General features: G+C 41.0%; 2 protein-coding genes across 10 annotated transcripts in view; one reads left to right on the top strand and one right to left on the bottom strand.

The window, feature by feature from the left end:
• The window catches only part of LOC124175915 (calcitonin gene-related peptide type 1 receptor-like), a 156,960-nt gene that overhangs the window by 109,600 nt on the left and 26,235 nt on the right, over nt 1-21,125 (bottom strand). For 6 of the 9 annotated variants that reach the window (XM_046556555.1, XM_046556553.1, XM_046556556.1 and 3 more), the window contains one exon: nt 4,173-4,290. In XM_046556555.1, the coding sequence (XP_046412511.1) occupies nt 4,173-4,290 (118 nt within the window). Of the gene's footprint in view, nt 1-4,172; nt 4,291-5,303; nt 5,358-5,604; nt 5,621-21,125 lie in introns of those variants that run through there. The other 3 variants (XM_046556558.1, XM_046556560.1, XM_046556561.1) reach the window with 2 other exon arrangements.
• LOC124175912 (UDP-glucosyltransferase 2-like) lies at nt 74-3,446 on the top strand. Its single transcript, XM_046556548.1, has 5 exons — nt 74-685; nt 961-1,380; nt 2,039-2,270; nt 2,441-2,666; nt 2,825-3,446. Exons 1-5 carry the CDS (start codon nt 269-271, stop codon nt 3,105-3,107), a joined length of 1,578 nt encoding a protein of 525 aa, XP_046412504.1. The 5' UTR covers nt 74-268; the 3' UTR covers nt 3,108-3,446.

Genomic DNA, 21,125 nt, shown 5'->3' with positions numbered 1-21,125 from the left:
GGCTGAAAAGTCATCAGCTGGCTCTACAAGAATCTAGAAACCCGTATTTGTAACGTTTTTCTATTTGTTCAAGGTATCGAAACACTTGCGTTCCAAATTGCCGGTTCTACCATCACACCTTCAGCACTGAAGCCCAGTGATAAAAAAAGAGTCGACGTTACAAGATCGTCACAAGAGCATACGTTGTTCTTAGCGTAGCCGTCGCGAGTCATTTTCATGGTGTACGAACACACGAACAAAGAGAAACAGTGAATTTATAAATAAAACAATGAGGAGAGTGTCCGTTTTCCTCGCATTGTTATTATGCAATGTTTACTTCACGCGCCACGTTAACGGTGCCCGTATACTCGCAATATTTCCTCTAGAGATTCCGCACCAATTTTTCTTCTTTCAAGAAATCTTGTGGACCCTTGTAGAGCAGGGACACAAACTCGATGTAATCAGTCATTATCCCTTGATAAGGCCTCATCCGAATTACGAGAACATTATTCATCTGACAGGAAAAGGTCCCAGGTTTACCTTCAACTTAACAGCTGATACTCTTGATAGCTTGGCCAATAAGCCGGTCGAATATTACGCTGAACAGTACGGAAATAAGGCTTGCGAATTACTCGCTCTTCCTGAGTTCAAGAAGCTCATAGAAGAACCGCAAACCAATCCACCATACGACCTCGTCATTACGGAGGTGAGTCAATTATCCTTCTGGACTACTGTAAACGTTGAATGATGGTGAAACTGTGATTTCATTTTCTTTCTTGAGCCATTACAAACGAGATTACAAAATTATACAGTCTTAAAATGATACGATTTAACGGGATGTAGCAAGAATTATTGAGGCGTTTATATTGGTTAGATTTATTCATTTCTCAAATTTTATTACGTACGGTACTTTTTTCCCCACTCGACTGCACTTTAGTACCTATGCCAACCATTGACCTTTGGGCTATGGTTTTTTTACAGTTACTATACGCGAACTGCTACTTCGCGTTCGGAAGACACTTCAAGGTCCCCGTGGTGGCAGTTTCTATGTCGGCGTTGCCACCTTACATAAGTGAGCCCTTGGGGAATCCGGTGAACACGGCATTTGTGTCCGAACACATCGACGGTTCGATTCTTCACATGAACTTCTGGCAAAGATTCAAAAACACGCTGCACACATGGTGGACGAACTATAGAATCAGGCGGGTAACGGAGGCTCAGAACAGCATTGTGAAGACACACTTCGGGCCGGATATGCCGGACATCAGAGAGCTGGAGAGAGACTTGTCCCTGCTTTTGGTAAACTCGCACCACTCCCTCAACGGAGTTAGGCCTTTTACTCCAGCCATCGTAGAAATTGGTGGATTGCACGTGCGGGACGATGGAACAGAATTACCAGAGGTGAGCGGAAGGATAGAAAAACAGATAAAGGGTATACAGATACTACACCAGACTGATATGCAAAAACACCACGTTTGCACAACTGTTCGGCTAACCGCGTGTGCCAACCAAAGTCAAACAAAAACCATCTGCGCTGATATATTTAGACCTGTTACATTGTCAAAACTTTTATCACATCCGCGTTAGCCTGAAGGCACTGGCAGTTCAATTATTCGACTTAAAATTATACCTTTGTAAAATCTTTTCGCATGTTCCAAGATGTGTTCTCTTCTTTTTTTGTTCTGCCCTGAAGGCTTTCGCGCATTTCTGGCGAATCGACTACTCGACGGTACCGTCAGCCGATATTCTACGTCACTGAACAACGGTTGACTCTTGAGTCGTGAATGAGACTAACACTAAGCTGAACCTACGTAAAACAGCAGCGTCTGTTAAGGTCGAAGTATTTTCGTTGGAATACCAGTTTATCCGACGTCTCGCTAATGAGCCTACCTTGAAATCATAGTATCAGGTTTAACGTGGGTCGTTTTAGGTCTCTTGAGAGAACACGGTAAACCAATCGAAAGTGGCAGGACATTATTCGGCGTTAACGAAGCTCTGTCTAATTGTGGCTTCGAGACGCTGGGTTTGCAAAGTAAAACTTGTGTTTGATTAATTTCAGGAATTGAAAGCGTGGCTAGACAGCAGCGCGGACGGCTTTATCTTCGTTTCGTTTGGCTCCTTGCTGGCTATTGAGAATTTCCCAAAGGATATCATCGCCGAATTGTACTCAGCATTGGCCAAGATCGCTCCGATTCGAGTGCTGCTCAAAGGAGCAGCTCCGGAAGCATTGCCACCCGGAATTCCCACGAACGTACTTGCGTTGGAGGTAGTTTCACAGACGCAGGTTTTAAGTGAGTCAAGATTTTTTCAACGCTAAAAAACACTTACGGATAAAAGAAGTGACGCGCTGTAGACACGATGATCGGTATTAGACTCATCGGAATGGAAACGCTGGCGAAATCGGTTGGCAGATTTCCCGACACCTTGAATGGATATTGAGGGTTAAATTTCTATTCTCCAGAGCACGGCAACATACGGGCGTTCGTGATGCAGGGTGGATCACTGGAGATTCACGAAGCGGTGATGTTCGCGGTACCGTTTATCGGTCTTCCGATATTTCCAGAGCCCCAACGAAACGTAAAAAATTGCGTTGAAAAGGGGGTCGCGATATCGATGGACTTTGGGGATTTCACGGCGGATAAATTCACCGCAGCCGTCAGTGAAATCGTCAGCGACGCAAAATACAAGTGAGTAAAACTTTCCGACACTCTCAGCGTAACCTTTTTCTCTTCCGGTGAACTATTTGATAAATTCTCTTGAAAAATCTATCACTCCGTTGGCCATCCTATCGACATTTGCATTCAACCCGTTAACTCATCGGCAATAATCCGTTATCAAATTATAGAAATAACATCATCACGCTGGGGGGAAAGTTTTTGGACCGTCCGAGAAGCCCGCTAGAAACGGCGATCTTCTGGATCGAGTACATCCTCAGAAACGGCGGCGATTCACTGCGTTCACCAGCGGTAAAGTTTAGCTGGTGGCAGCTGGCTTTGTTGGATATTTATGCGGGTATAACGGTGGCTGTTATAGTTGTGATTTACATCTGCAAGCGACTGACGTTGACCGTCATTCGTCGACTATTTCGACCGCACCCTACACTGCCAACTTCGAAAAAAATGGTGTAATACGACGCTCAAAAGAGTTACAAGCTCTCCGTTGATTACTATTGATAATCGCGATATACAACGCCGCATGCCAAGTGCGGAAATTTTATTGAGAAAGGGAAACGCAGCGATTATAAAACGCGGAGAATTGTTACGGGACATCTGTTGTCGTCAGAAGTTTGACGAAAATTTCACGAAGCGTAACTTCCCTCTAGGATTTGAAATCGAATTGAAATATTTTCTTCTCGTCTACAACGGGTGAGGCAGAGTAACTCTGTAAAAATTTTACACCGGTAATCTTGACGCTGTGTCAACCGAAAAAGACAATCAATAAAGCAAATGTTTTCCCATTCACGTTAATCACACGATTCTTAACGTTTGTGAAAAATTTATATTTCAACAAGCCTGGTAAGATATGAATTTACATTGAAAAATGGTTGAATAGAAATTCAGCAAAAAAGTGTTACAAGCTTGTATAACTCTCCACGAAGGCTTTTAAAGTAATTCTTTCACCTTTCACCACATCGCGTTACTCTGACGCTTAGAAGGTTTCTTGCCAGGGTAGAGAAAATACAAAATACAAAAAAGAAAGGGAATGAACATAAAAAAACTCCGAAATATCACATGTAAAATACACGAGAGCTCCCCAATGGCTTTCTGGCCGAGTCACAGTGTTTTAAAAAAATTTGCACAGGGTGTAGAAATTTCGGTTTGAAGTAAAGTTTCCCTCGGGAGTTGGCCGAGTCCCTTCCAATTTGCAGTTTATTATAACTTCACGTCTTTCTTGAGCTGGTGTACCAGAGTCACAATATTTCTCTTCCCAAAGGTCTGCTCGCTGCTTCTTTTTTCTCATTTTGTGTATGTCGCCAGTAAAGTTTGAAGAAACATACAAAATTTGTGAATTGCTGTACTAACCAACTGTCGTGTCTTCCGCGAAAGCTCGTGAAAAAGTCACGGAATTGGCGTAAATCGAACACTGTTATGCGGTGCGATTAGAAATTAACGAAAATGGTTTGTAAAAAGTCAGAAGCGCAAGTTTGACTTAATTTCCCTGACGTTACGAAAATAAATAAACAATGCACTCACCAGGCGGTGCTGTTGCGTTGGATTTCAGCCTCTCCATGCATTCCTGTCTTCGCTCCGACAGGATGCGTTTGAGTTCTTCCTCCTGGACCGTGCTTCCGGCCGTCGTATTGCTCGGTATCTAACGAGGGGGAAGAATCATTGAAACAACAGTGAGTAAATACAGAGGATATGCGATGAAAGGTACATAATTATTGATAGTTGAAATTTATTGTTAGAACAATCAGTGTTTCAGAAGCATCTGCATACAATTGTAACGTATAAATGATGGTGACAGATAGCATTTGTTTGAGGAATTAGTTGCTGGCAGCTTTTTACAGTGCGCTAATTTTGGCTAATAGGCCAACGACAAGTTTGATTCCTATTTGACGATCAGAAGAATCGACTGATACCAGATAAGTTTGCAGAAAATGTATAGCCTCAATTTACTCCGTGAGATGCCAGGATCCATTTCAAGGTAATACAATAGCTCATCGAACTCTCCTTCACCTCGAAGGTCGATCTGTTACTTTACTTCGCGAGAATGATGGACTTGAATTTGCGCAAAGAAATTTCCTGCCGAGAAAAGTAAGCGTGGACCTGCGCTTTGCATGGTTGGCTGTCTGCCAGGAAGTGAAAAATCGGAGGATTCGATGGCGGGCGATAAAACGTTATACCTACAATATTATGATCCTCATATCGTGCACGTTTGATTATATGGTCGTAGAAGAAAATATTTTTAACAGCCTAATAGCTTCAGCGGCGGTAAAGTAGATAGGCATACCTAATGTACGTGCACAGAAATAAGCGTGTGTACATAAGTTGTACAGTTGTAAAGCTTTCGTCTAATTCATCGGATCCATTTATCCAAAAATGCGTATCTGAAAAGCTCTCAACGAAGACGCCTCGCCAAATCAAAGCAAAGACTATTGCGCCTCTAGTTTTTCTTGTCGAAAAATAGCGTAAAATTTATAGCAAGCAGCTCACAGGAAAGACGTCAATACGTAATATGTAGTTAATCACATTATATGTGGACGTGGATGGGCTTCGGACAAGTTAGTTTTAAATCATAATAATAATAATAATGATGATGATAATAATGAACGTAATAGTAAAAAAGTTTGAAGCGAATAGAAATAATAATAAAAACATTACCATATTGAAATCAGCGTTGGAATACGTCAAAGAATCACAGGAAGTAATAGATTACTGAAAGACGAAAGAGAAAAGAAGAAAATTAGAATCCGTTATAAAGTAAAGAAATAATTGTATATTTCAAGGAATGTACGATGTTAGAGTAGGAACAAAAAAAAAAAAAAGGCATTTGAAAAAGTTCGTTAGAATAGGGCAAAATATATACACGTAAGCTAGTCTGGTAGAATTTCATTCCAGCTTTGAGAGTTCTCCGAGAACGATCAACTACAAACCCTTCACAGTGGTGAACTTTCAATCGAACCTTTGATATTGTACGGAAGGATTGCAGCCACTGTCATGGAAAGACGAAAGTTGGCAAATTCGGTGGTTGCGAACAACTCGAGCGATAGCGCGGCAAAGTTGTCTTTATGAAAGTTGTATGAGAGCTGTGAGAACGCGAGGGCTATTCAAGCTCCAAGTTGTTCCTCGATCTCAGAGGGATACACACGCCCCCCTCGACGAACTTGGGAAACGAGCTGAAACCGCGAAAGCACGAGTTTCCACTACTACCTGATATCCATAAACCCTACGTGGTTTTGTCACCTAGTGTTTCGCCTCGTGCATAGCGCGTGAAGCATAAGGTGCGGTTGGGTCTCGATTCAAGCGATTCGAATCCCTGTTCCCCGACCAAAACTCACGCGCTTTATCACAGGTCAATTTCGATTTCTCCTTTGTAAACACCCGATTGACTCGCTCGGAGTTTCGATTAATCGATCGTCAAGTTTCGCGAGTGTCCAGACTGTATATAAATTGCCCTTGTAATTCGGCGTTGTTTTTTTTCACCCGTACGCCTGCTCCAAAACTTGGTGATAATTTCAGCGATAGCTGATGATCGACGCCTTGTTTATATATCGGTACCGCGCTATTTCGAGCTATAACAACACGAGTAAATCTACAAGTGGAATATCGAGTGGTCTATAAAATAGAAAAAAAAATAAAAAATTCCGACACAGTGATAGGTCGTAGTTTCTTTTCTTTTTTATTTTCTTTTTTTTGTTCTGCCTCGTTCTTCCAGAGTGTCTATGAATTATTGAAACATGACGGACGTCGAGGGTATAAAAAGATTGAAAGAACCGGATTGAGTTGGGGCGGCAGCAACTGATCCAAATAAAACAATCCTCGTCTTGACTCGCGAGTGCTTATCCACGCAAAAATACAGGTCATACTGCAAAACAAAAAAAAAAAAAAAAAAAACCGTCGACGTAGTAACGACCCTCGCTGTCATTGACCGGAAGTTGGTTCTAACTGTTCGATGTTTTGAATTCCTCTTGACTAAGAAGCTCTGTAGTCGGAGTGTTCTGTTTATCCTTTGATCTATTTTTGCAGAGATGAAGCGCGATCGATACCGCGATGACAATGATGCAGAATCTTTGATCACCGTGGAAATTAACACATCCCTGCTTACAGAGACGAATCGCAGCTGGTGCTCAATCGAAGTAACACCTGCTTGTACAACGTATAGTCTGTCTACATTTTATAAGATGATGTCCGTCTGGCGCCGCGAGCTTCATTCGTGTAAGATGTAATTTCTCCAGCTTAAGAATGCGGAAATATTGAACAGCTCTAGCGCATAAGAACAATTAAGGCACGGTACTTACGTTTAAGCTAGCAATTTTCGAATTATTAAAAACATAAGCACGCGATTGCGAAGCGGAGTTGAAACGGTGATATTTCAGCCGTAGCTGCGACTGGAGGATTGATCGAAGTTTGGCTGCGGCCGTCTCACTTCAGCGTCCATAAATCAAGATCCAAACTTTGGTAATCCAGTGAATTTATATGTTTGATGAATATCGACGCACAGTTCGGGTATAAAATGTGAAAGTTGAACCACAACCTGTCGAGGCAGAGCCGACTTGAAATTACACGCGATGAAAGATTACACTCGGACATTTTTACCGTACGAGAGGTGGAAAAATTTTCTTTTCACCACTGTGTACATAGGTTTGCAATATTTTTGGAAGCTGTGTTGGAAATTTTTGCGTTTAAACTCAAGCTTTGCGTTTGCGCCGGACATTCGGTATTGCAGATGAAAGGAAAATACAAATATCGATGTTGTGCAATGTTATCTGACGTTTGACACCTGGAAGTTAAGCTCGCTCTATTTTACCGGCGTTAGGCGTTGCGATTGAACGAACGAAAAGGTACAATCCGAACGTGCAGGGTTTCATAGCTATTCAAAGCCACGCTGCGTCGGACGATTTGCATTAACTGCACGTATCGGACAATTACGCGTGCAGCCCCGCCCTTAGAAAATACAAACCGGCAAACAAACAAGGTGGGCGAAGCACAAACCGCACCCTCACATTTTTTAATCCACCAGAACAAACAGGGGGAGCGAGAAGTTGGGAAAATGATCAAAGGATCAAAGAAATCGAATCGAACTTATCGGTTTTTCTACGAATAATTAGAAATGGGAGCGTTTGTGTTCGGGCAGAATAGTAACTCTCAACCGCAAAAAAAGAAAAAGAAAAAAAAGAAAAAAAAATCGAAGTAATAATATTTAGGAAAGAGAAAAAAATAAATTTACTCCCGGAAAATTCGTACCCCGCAGCTATTTTACGGTCCGATTGTAAAAACGCAGGTGTGTTCAGTTGATTGGAAAAATACACAAATGCTGCGTCATGCGATTCGCTGCGTTTAACCGCGAGTGCCGATTTTGCGATGTATCAACAAACCAGCGCCCAGAATTGACCCGGCTGATAATTGAGCCGAAAGATAATGAAACTTTGACCCATCCTCGCGGCTTACAATTCCAATGCACTAAATTGAACGAAAAATTCCGCGATTAGATAACGCAACTTATTCTATACTACGTCCAAATTTTCAGTCATTACTCGTCACGCTGATGAACGTGATGTCAAAATTTCGTATATGTATATAAAGTTATTAATGAATCATGTAAAACTTGAAACCAATAATTCGTAAATCGTAATTTAAAAAATACTTCCTAAATATTAAACGAAACAATTACCGCCTTTTTTCATTTTAAGGTAATTCGCGAACCAATAAAAGAAAATTTCGCTGAGCTTGTCATCCCCCCGTAATTTCGTACACTGCAGAATCAGCATCCAAACCATCATGACGTGGAAATTCGACGTTGAATACCTCAAGCGAACGCCTTTCCCCACCGGAGTCAAGGTAAGGTGACTATATTTAGGAGTTTAAATGCGCACTATTGACCGGCTATTTATTGAATCGCTAGCCGAGCCGCGTCTGCAGATACCAGAAAATCTAATCACATTTTACGAAAGCCGAGATGGGAGTGAAACTGGGAAACCGAGAAGATCCGAGAGCGGAAATTTTCCCCATTTTTTTGCTTTTTCTTCTCGTTTCGCCTACCTGCTGGTATCGTCATCGTCGCGTAAACGTGTATTATACGTATAAGTAATTCAATTAACACGGCACTCACCCCTTATTTCGAATAAAGAAGTTTTAACGTAATAAACGTAAGAATATATCGCGCCCTGCGGTGGCTTGGTATTGGCGATATGAAATAAGTCTGGAAAAACTTCTCTTCGACATAGTCGATCATTTCACCCGGCAGAAACAGCTGCAGGAAAAATAAACCCAAGGAAAAGAAATTTTCTCCTCGAACAATCAATCGCATATCTTATGCCGCGATTATAGACGAGCTTTCGTTGCACTCAGAATCAGCTTGAACTGGTTTAATTTAGCCACTGTTATCAAACGTACGTGACAAAATTTTTTGCAAGATCGTTGAAACGGGGGAAAAAAATGGGGGTGCTTACAATCGAGCAGAAAACATATTAATATGGTTACATGCGAAACCTATGACCGATAAATTTAATTTTTTTACCAATTGTTAAAATTGAAAAAGATTCGAGACAGCCCCGTTTAGCTTTTCTTCTTTCGTTCTTTTGGAAAAGAAAAATGGTTCGTATTGTTTCCGTTAACTTCGCAATACGCATTATGCGCATAGTTAATTAGAAGCCTTACAGAAATAGTCTGAACCCGGTATTTCAACGAAGCCACTGCGTGAATTTCTGCGGAAATAGCGATCCGTTATTCCGATAAACCATCGGGGCGTAAATATTATCGAGTATTGATATTTTTCCATTCCCATTCTCACACCCCGCGGCACTCTCGGCAAACAAAGAAGCGAGTTCGCGGGGGAATTTCATAAGGGTTCCAGGAACACACACGCACACACATAATTATATATATAATTACATATATTAGGGCGGTTAGGAAAAGGGCCTTTTTTTAGATTTCACTATTCTCCGAGGTTCTTGTACTTTTTCACTAAAACATCGCTCACGCTAAAAGACATGGCCGAACATTTTTTTTTAATATTGCCTCAACGACGGTGAAATTTGGGAAACAGCTATTTTCGGAAATTTTAAAACTGATATATCCTGAAATCCTTCGGCAGGTATGTTTTGCGTGACGAAACACAAGTTTTTGTCAAACCTGAGACGCGTGTGATTTTTTATTAGTACTGAAAATCTACGATGAAATTCGCAAAGAGTGATATTATTTTGCTTTCAAATATTAAAATATTGCACTGATCTTTATCTTTCTCGCTGCTTTATGACATACAAAAGCTGAAATATACGTATATGTACATGTATATTTCTCGCTTTTGTGAATTTTCACACTCCCGGTATTCCTTCCGAGGGATCACAGTGTTCCAACAAAGTTTTCATTTATAATTAATACTCAGCGAGCTGTCGCAAATATATATATCTCATAATGATGAGCGCGCAGATATAGAAGCTTTTCCTTTGATCGAGATGCCGACTTTTGAATTTCTTGCCAAATTCCATAAATTTGAATATATCCTGGCAATTTGGGTATAACGTGATTGATTGATGGACTCACGAATTTCGAGATGGTTTTTATTTTTACCGCGGCATTGCTGGTTAAATATTTAGAAGAGGAGAACCGCAGGACCTTTGACCGCGAAACAGGATCACGGAATAAGGGGTGCGAGCCAATTCCGAGCAAACGACCTTCGTAAATTCGGTAAAAGTAACACGTCGTGAATCGCGATCGTAATTGAGCAATTAACGATCCGAGGGTTACAGGATCACTGAATCCATTGCAGTCGAAGCGCTTCGTGTAAGCCGACAACGAAAACATTTGAATTGGTTGGATAATTTATTAAACAATTTCACAAGTAAAATGGTTGGGGTTACAATAATGGTTTGGGTATTTTGTAGATCACAGAAGAATGTGGTACAAGTAGGAACTATTTGTGCTATTGCGATTATAGTTAACAACACTAAATTTTCTCGTCATTACAACAAAATCCAGCGAATTTCAATCGAGAAAATCCAATAAGCTTATACCTCCACTACTCCACGGTCTGTAACCAACTCGCCTGGGATTGCATTCGACGCCTTGTTGTGATGGGATGGATACTAAAAAAGTAAAAGTCTAATCAGGGTCCACCGAATCGATTCTCAGAGAAAAGAAAATTTGATAGATTTGTCCTGTTATCTCATTGTTACGGTTTTTGTGGTCGCCGAACTTGAATCTGAAATCTGATTTTCAATACTCAAAATGGTGGATCTAATATGGTTGTCAATCCCCATGTAAAAAACAATTATATCTAACCGACGCCTTTTTGATTTTTAATAATTTTTTTCGGCCAAACCCGTCGCAACGTTTTTTGAAAAACTCAGGGATCTCTTCCTCGGCATCCAATTTGACGATTAAACAAGTTTCAGCTTTCACATGTTTATTAATAGAACTCGGCTAAATTACTGTATATTCCGACTGAACTATAATATACTAATACAATACCCATTATAAAACGATTTAGCTTGTATATCCACAAGTCGTGCAGGCCTGGCGTGTCAGACATTATTTGTTGTACAAAAGATGCCAAAAGTTATATTCGCGGGGTACTAAGAGGCTTCACTAGGAGACAAAAGGTTTCGCTTTTGGGAAAATTCTCGTCCCCTTTTCCCGTCTCAAGCATTATGACCGATGAAAATCCTGGAAGCCAGGTGCGGGACAAATAAATTTCTCAGCAGCATATTCCCTAAAGCTTTGTGGCTGTCGAGCGAGGGTTTGAACAACCCGAATCCACTAATTCTTATCGTAAATTTCACGCCGGAATCCGACCGTAGCTAACGTACATACCTATATTACTGTGTAAATAAAACGGTCCCTGATATTTCGGCGAAACAATTCTCACGCTGTTTTCGCCTCGCCGTATTACTCAGTTCGATCGTTAATTTATTCCCGGATTAGGGTCGTTGCCTTTTTCCAGATAATATGTTCGTTAGTTTGGTTCATTTATCAGTTTCAGTTCAGTCCATCGAAATCGCCACCTAAACACGGGAGACAAAACGCAAGCTAACAATTGACAATATTCGGAATACTCGTACGGCGATCCTTTTGTTCCAGACAATGCAAAGCTCGCGGCACAATTGTTGATTTCCACTTTACGTGCGCGAGATCTTTGCGTCCGATATATCCTGGAGGACGATTCAAGCTCGGAGAATTTTGGGAACAGTATCAATTACGGACTGTAAGTTGTCGAATTCAGGCTCAGCCTCGGTTTTCTCCCTAAGTAACTATGTTGCTTTGTCATTGTCGAAGCCCTCTAACTGCCCGCGAAACCGCTTCATTATTCACGGATCGATTATCAGGGCGTGGTTGAGCTCGATTTCACAATTAGTCAAAAAGCGACGCGCCGAAGTGTGTTCCATTCCATAAATTCACTCCTCGAACACACCCATCACGTATCTCCGTGGAGTTGAAGGACTACCTCGCACCCAAAGTATGCACGGAATGTCGCTTAGTCATTGTCTGTAAGAATATACCGCAAATATTACCATATTTCAACTTTTGAACGTATTAGGTAATTGATTTCTGCCAAGGAGAAATCCACCGCGAATAAATCAACCGCGACAATATCACGTCGAGATAAATCGTTTCCTACTGCACATGCAGCGTTATTCCACTGGTCGCTATATCATAAATATCTTCAGGCTAGCAACCAATAATCGTATATTTGTGATAATGTAGCCCCGTGCGGATTTCGGTGAAATTAATGTAGGCACGTAACGGTGAGATTATAATTCTTCATGAACGGTGGATTATCGTATAACGAATTAACAGAATCGGACAGTTGTATAAACTTTCCGCATCTATGCGCTCAGGTTCAAGGGATCGTTCCAGTGTAACGGGTCAAACAATAGCTGATTTACGCGATTTTTTTACTATGGTTGTCCCCTCACCGTGCTTTAACGAGTCTGACTCGTGACGAAGATTTTGACCCAAACATGAATATGACGTGCCAGGCTCGTGAACGGAAAGTCGGGCCAAACATAAACATCACGAGCCAGGCTCGTGATCGTCGTAATTCAATGTTAGTTTCTATCAGTACGCCACGAGAGTTGGTCACGATTCTCATAATTGCTGTTACGGAGAAGATTAGTTATTAAAATTTAACAAACCCCTACAGAGTGCAAAATACAAAAGTTTTAAATGACATCAATGACTACGAATCCAGTGATAGTGACGTGTTTGCGCCAACCAGAAAGCATCCATGGCCGTCAATCGTGGATTTGACAGAAGGTAAAAAACACACCACTAATTTAGAAGTATTCTGAAACCTGTGTCATAAAAGCGTCTGTTTCGAATAATCTATGCTTGACATCACTCTGGCTTCTTTACGACGCGTTGACGTCTACCACTTGGGCCCGAGTTTCGTCGAGCTAAATGGTACGGGATGGGGTTAAGGAATCGTCCTAGTGTAACGGGTTGAACGATAGCTGATTTACGCGATTTTTATTCGATGGTAAGTACGCGCTAACCAGTCTGATTCTTTATGTCAAATCAAAACAGTCATGAGGAACAGAAAGCAAATTTTTAAAAGTTCACTTTTATTTTTGTTCTATTTTTTTTAACGGGTTTCTCGAAACGTCGTTTTTCAAAACGATGGACACTCTCAAAGGAAGAGTTTTCAAGCTATCTGTCTCAAATTTGGACACAACATTCGTCGTGCCATTTTTTATCTTGCTTTGGATACTTTTTTTTCCAAAGTCGTTTTCAACTTTATAAAAGAAATTAGAAAAAAATAAATAAATAAACGTTGAAAAATTTATTTTCTGTTCTTCGCGAGTGCTTTGATTTAACATAAAAAAAAAAAATCAGATTGATCAGCGTATTTGAACCGTCGAAAAGAAGTCCCTTGATCTGAAGCTTTGCTTAGGTAATTACTATTATCGCAGTTTTCCGGTTCCTCTGCATTCTATACCGCGAATATACTCGCTGCCTTGTCTAACATTTATTATATATAATACCTACTTATATCCTACACTAATATACGGGCATTCGTGTTTGCGCAGAAACTGATCATGGCGCAACGTATACCTTCGCACCACTCCGAAGGATTCAAATTTTAATTAAACTTTTCCACCGCAGCTTCGACCCAATGATTATTTTCGCTGACAAACTTTTTTCCCCGCAGGAATGAGAATGGTTAGAAAATCTGTGAACAAACCGAATAAACTGTCATCCTTTGAGAGGATTTATTTATGGCTTTGAGTCTTGAAAGTTTCACATTACCCGATCGTGTTTTTCTGACTCAGTTTCATTGTCACTGTCGATTTGATGAGAAATGAATCGGACCGGTTACTTCAGCGGAGGATAAAGTCGAGGGTTGAGGGAGAACGGTGTGAATATTTTAGAGTTGAACTAACCGTCCAAATGGAAGCAAAGCTCGTTATTCGAGTTCCGAGGGTCTGTTGATAATTGAGCAAGAACCCAAACTTGGTTTACTTTGCGGGCTCGAGATTCTCGCTTGCAAGGTTCAAGTGAAATTAGGCTTCTGTCCCTTCGGCTCTCGGTTATTCTCGAATCGCACAAAGTGAAATCAAAATTGATCAATATCGCGAATAGTGGAAAATTATTTATAGCTTACGAGGTATACGATGAAACGTTCCTGTGTATGTGTAATGTTTTGATGACTAAATTTTACACCTCACGTATCGGGAAAAGGGTATTCTGTTTCTAAACCCCTGAAGGCATAGGTAGGTGATGCATCCTTCGTACTGTTAAAACTACCTGAATTTACACAGGTGTTATACATACGACGAGTGTCTTTTGTACCGTTAAAACTGTCTCGTTAATCTCGAGCCTCTTTGAAAAGGCGACAGGTTTCAAGGTGGACAAGGGGGAGAGAAAATGGGGTAAAAAAGCATCTCGACAAGGAATGAAAGGAATGCCGAGAGAAGAGGGACAGGAAAAGGCGCGACACCGCGGGCCGGATTTTCCTGAACAGGCAGGCGAGGCGCGTATTTTCGCGTTGGGAAAACGGTGATTAAAACTTGAGGCTGTGCGGACCCGTGGCCCGATTACGATATCTCTCGTGAGCCATACGCGACCCGGTTAGAATATCCCGCAAGCGCGGAAAGTAACCCGGGTCGAAAAATTTCCGGCACAACAGGAAACCGGCAAAATCACAAACCGCAAGTGACCCGCTGCTCGATTTACACCGCAGATAATCAACGAACAGCGATTCATTTCTGGGCGTTCGTGTGTTAATTCGCAACAGCAAAACGTTTCTTTCCGCATCTATTTACTCGACTTACAGTTAAATCCTTTCAGCCAGCAGCGAAATTCCACCTCCGTACGGCAAAGGCACAACTGAACGGGGCGAAAATGAGACGCTCTTTGTCCTCTGCACGGTTGCTTTTCGTCGACCGAGGAAAACCGGAAGTTGGGACAATAGCAATGGCGCCCTTTGTATTGTGCCACCCTTAAACCTCTTTTGAAACTCGAATTTTCTTTAATTTATTTATCATGCCACGGGAAAATGTGACGCACCCCATATAAATTCTACCGATTGTCAGAGAATCTCGCCCCGGTTAATGTTAAAAAAGCTTCGGGGGTGGCAATTTCGTCAAGTATTTGAATACTTATTTTTTCATTTTCCTTGCATGATCCGGGGAACTCCGACTGCCCTTATCCGATCATTACGCGGCAATTAACGTCCGACAGGACGACTACGCTGTTTCCTCGAATTGCACTTATCGTGCCATATTTGAAGGGTTGGATTCTGACTTATGTAGGTAGCGAAGTGCGTTGGCGTGTACGGAGCCGTTATGCGTACGCTGTTAATTAATTACTTTAACAACGTCCCTAATTCCCACGACTCGCTGCCTCGCTGGTTCCAAGAGCTAATATTCTTGTAATCACCGCCCAACCTGTCTTCTTCAACGAATTTTGTTACATCGAAGCCAGTCTCCAATTACTGGATCGCGAAGCGCAGAATTCAGAATAGTGATTAAACAGTAACGGAACTATAAGATTACGAATTGAAAAATTTACATTACAATTTTTGTCTCCTCGACAGTTGTTCAACGATTATGGAAAAAAAAATAAAAATTACCAACAGTTTCGTCATAATTCCAAAACCGGGAATCGCTGGCAAAATATTATTTTTTGTAAAACTGAGCACAAATCACGAGATTGTTCAATTACATTTATTGAGATGTGATAAACAGTTGGCAATTTAATTTATATCCGATATGTCACAATATGAAAATTACAAACAAAAATAATAAAGTAAAATTTACATGGAAAATATTAATTTCACGGTCGAAGCACGTTATAATCAAATATGTAAATATTATGGGAATTGCGATGGAAATAACGCAGCGGTATCGTTGAAGAAAATAAAATACTGTTTGTATAATTACCCTCGTGTTATGAACGTTGTTAATTAGCCGACCTTATAACAAACGCACGTTTGCAAGATATCGTAATATATTCTAGAGGGCGTGTTCGATGGTGGATGTATACGCTCGCAAATTATCTACGATAGGGGAAGAAAATTAAAAGCTAACAAACGATGGAAACTCCGCCATCCCGCGGGACGTCTAGGAGTTTTTTTTTTTATTTTGCGACCTTTTCCGAGCTCAGAATGATAAAATAATTCACGTCTCGTCTACGCGAAATCGTCACGCGCCGTATTTACTTTTGTTATGCAGAAACGATAAGCTCAAAATGGTTGAAGTAATAACGAGGATGAAATCAAATAAGGTTACTGAATCCGGGTGAAATATGCTTATGCAGACGCTTTCTCCCATTTTACAAATATTACTCCGACAGCGATCTCTCAAATCCGCCTGTTACATTCTCGCAGCTGATCTCCGCGGAATTCGAGAGAGATCTGTCTCTTTGCCTGATCTTTATTCATTTCGTATTGGGGGCAACCCAGGGATGAAAAAGTAATACAGGAAACCGTGCTCCGAGACATTTTTAAACGGATCGATACGCGTTGCGTTAGTCATTTGTAATTCGGCTGTTATTTAACTGGATAACCATCCGGCAGCGAGTTGAAATTGAATAAATTATACAAAAAGGGCAAATGAAATTTCGCACGGAATTGCGACAATAGTCGAGTATACTTTGGTGAAATCCCGTCAACGCTGCGTTAGCCGTGTCAATATTTGATGAAAAATTTATAATTTTCGCAAGTATAAATTACTACTCCAATTTCACGCTTTGAGAAAGATCAAACACTGTCGGTTGATGAAACCGAATGAATTAGGTAACGTTGATTAATAGAATAATTGGGCTGAAAATAAATTGAAGGACGAATTATACAAGTCGAATGAAAACAAGTGAAAGTGATAAAAAGAAAACACTTATATATACTATATTACATCCGTATTCCGGCAATCTCCTCGCCGCAAATGATAATTACAAATTAGATTCGCATTTCGCATAATTCACTCGGTGGTCGATTCTAATTTGGAATTATTTCATTTCTCTGGCATTAATTATCAGCACGACTTGGCGTGGACTTCATCCAAGTTTACTTACTCATCTTCTCATTTCTTTCTTGGTCCAACAACTGAACTTTTTTCCCCCGTCTTTAAATATTTGGAGAAAACAAATTGAATTTTTCAGCATTGGCAATTCGCGAAAAAACGATTGAAACGCTTGACTGGTTGAAGAAAAAAAAATTATTATCATCTCTTTCGACTACGTTCAATGACGTATACAGCGATTCGACGACCGTGGAATGACAATGCGATCGGTCTTTCAAATCGCGTTGTTACATCGGAATGAAGCTGAAGCCCTGCAAGTGATTCTGCGCACCTCATCTGTTAAACACTGAAACAATTAACTGACTGCGATTCATGTTGGATTAATTTCTAGAGGTCGAGGCTTACGATTAAAGTATAGTCGAATCGCTGATACGAAAATAACACGTTGCGCGAATGACCGATGGATGTTCGGTTTGTATGCTTTATACACGCCCATCCGACTCCTCTTTTAATTGCTTTCAAAGTACCTCGCATTTAATTAATCAAACGCGCGGTACGTTGGCCTATCCGATCACATCCCCAACTAATCCTTGATCGCGCCTTTCTCCATGCGTTTTCTAACGTAGAAATTAATAACTATGCACCTGTAACAAATGGTCCTCGCGAACACATTATCAGAGATTGTTCACTCTCTAGGGAAAATAATTATGAACATCCGTGACAATTTTGAGGGCCTGATCGATTTTTGGGGTTTGAACCGATTAAATTGGTGATTAATTAATAGCGTGTATCCATAACGGTGCCTATTAAGTGAGACGTCGTCGCAGTTGAAAGCTTCTACAGAGAGTTATTCAGTCCGTTCGTTCTTTATCGGCGTCGATTTCTTCTTTTTCTTCTTATCGGTCTTATTTTTTGATTTCGCCTCTATGCTGCAGACGATGTAAGAAAATTGACGCGCTGGCTGGCCGTGCGACAACGACAAAAACAGGGGAAAGGAAAAAGGACGAGAAGTTTCTAGATAAATGATTCCCAGAATTTTCTTGCAAGAAGTCTAAAAGTCCTGCGCGTCGTTACGATGAAAGTGTTATATACATATATCTATGTATGATCGATTCCTCCAAATATATATATACGGATAAAAATGAATAAATACATGTATATTTAGAGGAATTCATTACATGGTTCGCAAGAGAAAAAAACAAAATAAAGAAAAAAAGGACCCAAGTATAGAAAATGTATGTATTTGATAGCTGTTGTGAATTTCTGTACGTCTTGTTGCGTAACGTCAGTTTCTTTCATCCTTCAGTCGCTACCGGCTCAAGTTTTTTAATTCCGTAACTTGTCGCGAAGTATAATTGTCCTGCAGATGTGTAGAAAACGTAGAATGAAAATAATAATATCTCGCAAGTTATCGAAGTTTTAAAATTAAACTTTTTTACTACGTATAATAATGTTACGAATATACGGCAGACTAGCACATATACAGTCTTGATTTCAGGTTACACAATCTTTTCCCCATTCGTTCTTGCCTCTGTTTTTTTTATCGTTCTTAATTCTCTGAAGTTGTAATCTGAATCTCATTCGCATTATCGTTAAAAAACAGGCCGATTAGCGTGTTTAAAAATATGAATCGTATCACTTAACGAACGAGGTATTACACAGGTTTGCTAATGTATATAATCGTCAGCATACGCGTAAAACTTTTTGCGCATTATTGCAGATTAAACTTTCCGCCACAGGACCGTTTCTTTTTCAAACTTCGTCGCAGCTCCCCTATCTTTTATTTATTTATTTTTATCACGTCGTTTGGATTATCTTTCACCCGCTGACTCGTCGCCTCTCGCTCTGATTCTTCGTCTCTGCAGATGCCGTCAGGGCGGCGAATCCATCCGGAAGAAACTGCCGGGAAAAAATTCCCCAGGGATGCATTTGGCGAAGAGAAAACGAGAGAGAGAGAGAGGCCGCGAAAATTACTCAGTATCACGACGCCTCGCTATTCCCAGCTGTCTCTAATCATACAGTCCCTGTGCTTACCTTGTATTATAGTGCCTACGAAGGGCGCTGAGCACTTTAATCTTACGCTTCCTTTTTGTCGTTAAATCAAAAATTTACCGATTCATTCACCGTCTCGGTATCTGTCATTCGGCGAGGGTAAAAAAAAGGGAGAAGATGCGATTGAGGTTACAGGCGGTCTTTCGTAATATTTGCAAACCTTAAAAAAAGAGGAAACTGGGCCGCGTCAACCTTGATACTAATAAAAGTTCAGGATCTAACGGTACAAAATGGTTATTCTTCGTCAAATACCGATCCTGGAAAGAATGTTGGCGAAGATGAGCGATTGGATATTGGCTAATTTTATCGACTGTCAGTCAAAGTCAGTTTCGCCTATACTGGCAAAAGTGGATCACATCTTAGGACGTCGCTTATATTTTGGCAAAGATCCAGCCAAGGTGGGACTGTGGACAAAATTTCATTAAGTGAGGCAAGAAATTGAATTGAAAAAAATTACCCCGCTTCGCCATGACCTTATCGTAATTAAATCGTAAGTATAACGCGCTTCAAAATTAGAGAGAAAAATTCAAACGCGCGAATTATTCTTGCTGCACGAGAAAATTATTCGTTAGTGTCTAGAAAGGTTGAAAATTTCTTTATACACGATGTATTCTTGGCATTTCGTACACCTTCACCCTCCAGGATTTCGACCGGTGACCAGATCTCTGAATCTTACCAAAGTCGAGCATTCCGCATATATTCGTCGTAACGGCAGACCGATGAATCCCAACCGTGAGAACCACGAAAGCATGAAACATGTGCAGACAGTTTGGTTAGTGCAAACGGAGATTCCAACGTGATTGAATCGAGTCTTCGGCCAAAGATGTTGTGACAAGTTTAGGCTGGATGGGGAACGACGAAAGGAGCGGGAATAATAGAAGGCGGGAGAGAAGAGCGGTGTGGATTTCTTTCTCGTCAAAGAGGCGAGATGAGCAACTGCGGCCGGGACGATAACGCAATATTGGCGTGACACAAAGAAAACACAATTCTGCCGGCGGGCTTGGGTCACAAGGCAAAAACGAAGGGCCGTCCATTTTCTTCTACGAGTAGAATCGGCACGAGCCATGCGGGCTAGTCCAGGATCTCCTTCTTCCTCGCCTAAGAAAAGACACACATTACCGAATACACCGGCGATCCCCTCGAGAGATAATGGTTCTTTTTACCAGATTTTCGACTGCTTTTCACGCCAACGTTACGCGTCCACCGAATTCCCGGGGGTCTTCTTCATCCGCGTTGTGCATCACTGTCAACTCAGATTTGACCGTCATTCGTTGTGGTTTGCGAAAAGACGGCCGAAAGCCATCGACGCCTTCGCAACGGCTGCGAGCTAGCAGCGTAATTTTGATTCATGATAACGACACATAATCCACGGTAAATGTAGGTAGGTACGCCTGTAGCTGGCAGACTGTTTACCGAACGCACAGCCGCATCAACGATCGCGATGAAGAAGAAGCGAAGATCATTAGAGTGCCGCGTGGATTTAGCGGGAAGACATTGGCAAACAAGCAGGGATGAAACCGACGTGGAAACTAAAGTGGGAAAATTGAGGAGAATTTTTCTGGTCGTGAATCGTAATCGCTGGCAAAACCTTGTCGCAATTGTATATTCCATGACTGTTTTTCAAGAGAAAAAAAATCGCAAACGTTGCTGGTCCATTTGTCGAGAAATAAAAATGTTTGATCAATCAAGACGAAAATTCTGACTTCCCTTATCATATTTTACCCATACCAATGTAATCGGAAAACGATTAAAAGGTATCAAGCACTGTATTCGTGCAAAAATGATGTATGATATATTTGAGAGAAATTGAACTACACGTCGAAACGATGTTGAAAATAGTCCCGACGTTTTAACTATATATTTTTTATTATGTAAGAAATGAGGAAAAAAAAGGCTCGCTGAATTGTAATTCTTGCACCGATCAACCGATCATTAAAGAATCTCTTGTCATTTAATTGCACTCAACACCACC

The sequence above is a fragment of the Neodiprion fabricii genome, chromosome 2 (assembly GCF_021155785.1).
Source record: "Neodiprion fabricii isolate iyNeoFabr1 chromosome 2, iyNeoFabr1.1, whole genome shotgun sequence".
Lineage (NCBI taxonomy): Eukaryota > Metazoa > Arthropoda > Insecta > Hymenoptera > Diprionidae > Neodiprion > Neodiprion fabricii.
The sequence above is the reverse complement of the archived record's forward strand: the minus strand, read 5'-3'. Positions and strand labels throughout refer to the sequence as shown.

Bases quoted from the DNA above. Each gene is read 5' to 3' on its own strand.
- LOC124175912 (XM_046556548.1), top strand. From the start codon at position 269: ATGAGGAGAGTGTCCGTTTTCCTCGCATTGTTATTATGCAATGTTTAC. The intron at 686-960 runs GTGAGTCAATTA...GTTTTTTTACAG, and splicing joins ACGACCTCGTCATTACGGAG to TTACTATACGCGAACTGCTA. The intron at 1,381-2,038 runs GTGAGCGGAAGG...GATTAATTTCAG, and splicing joins ATGGAACAGAATTACCAGAG to GAATTGAAAGCGTGGCTAGA.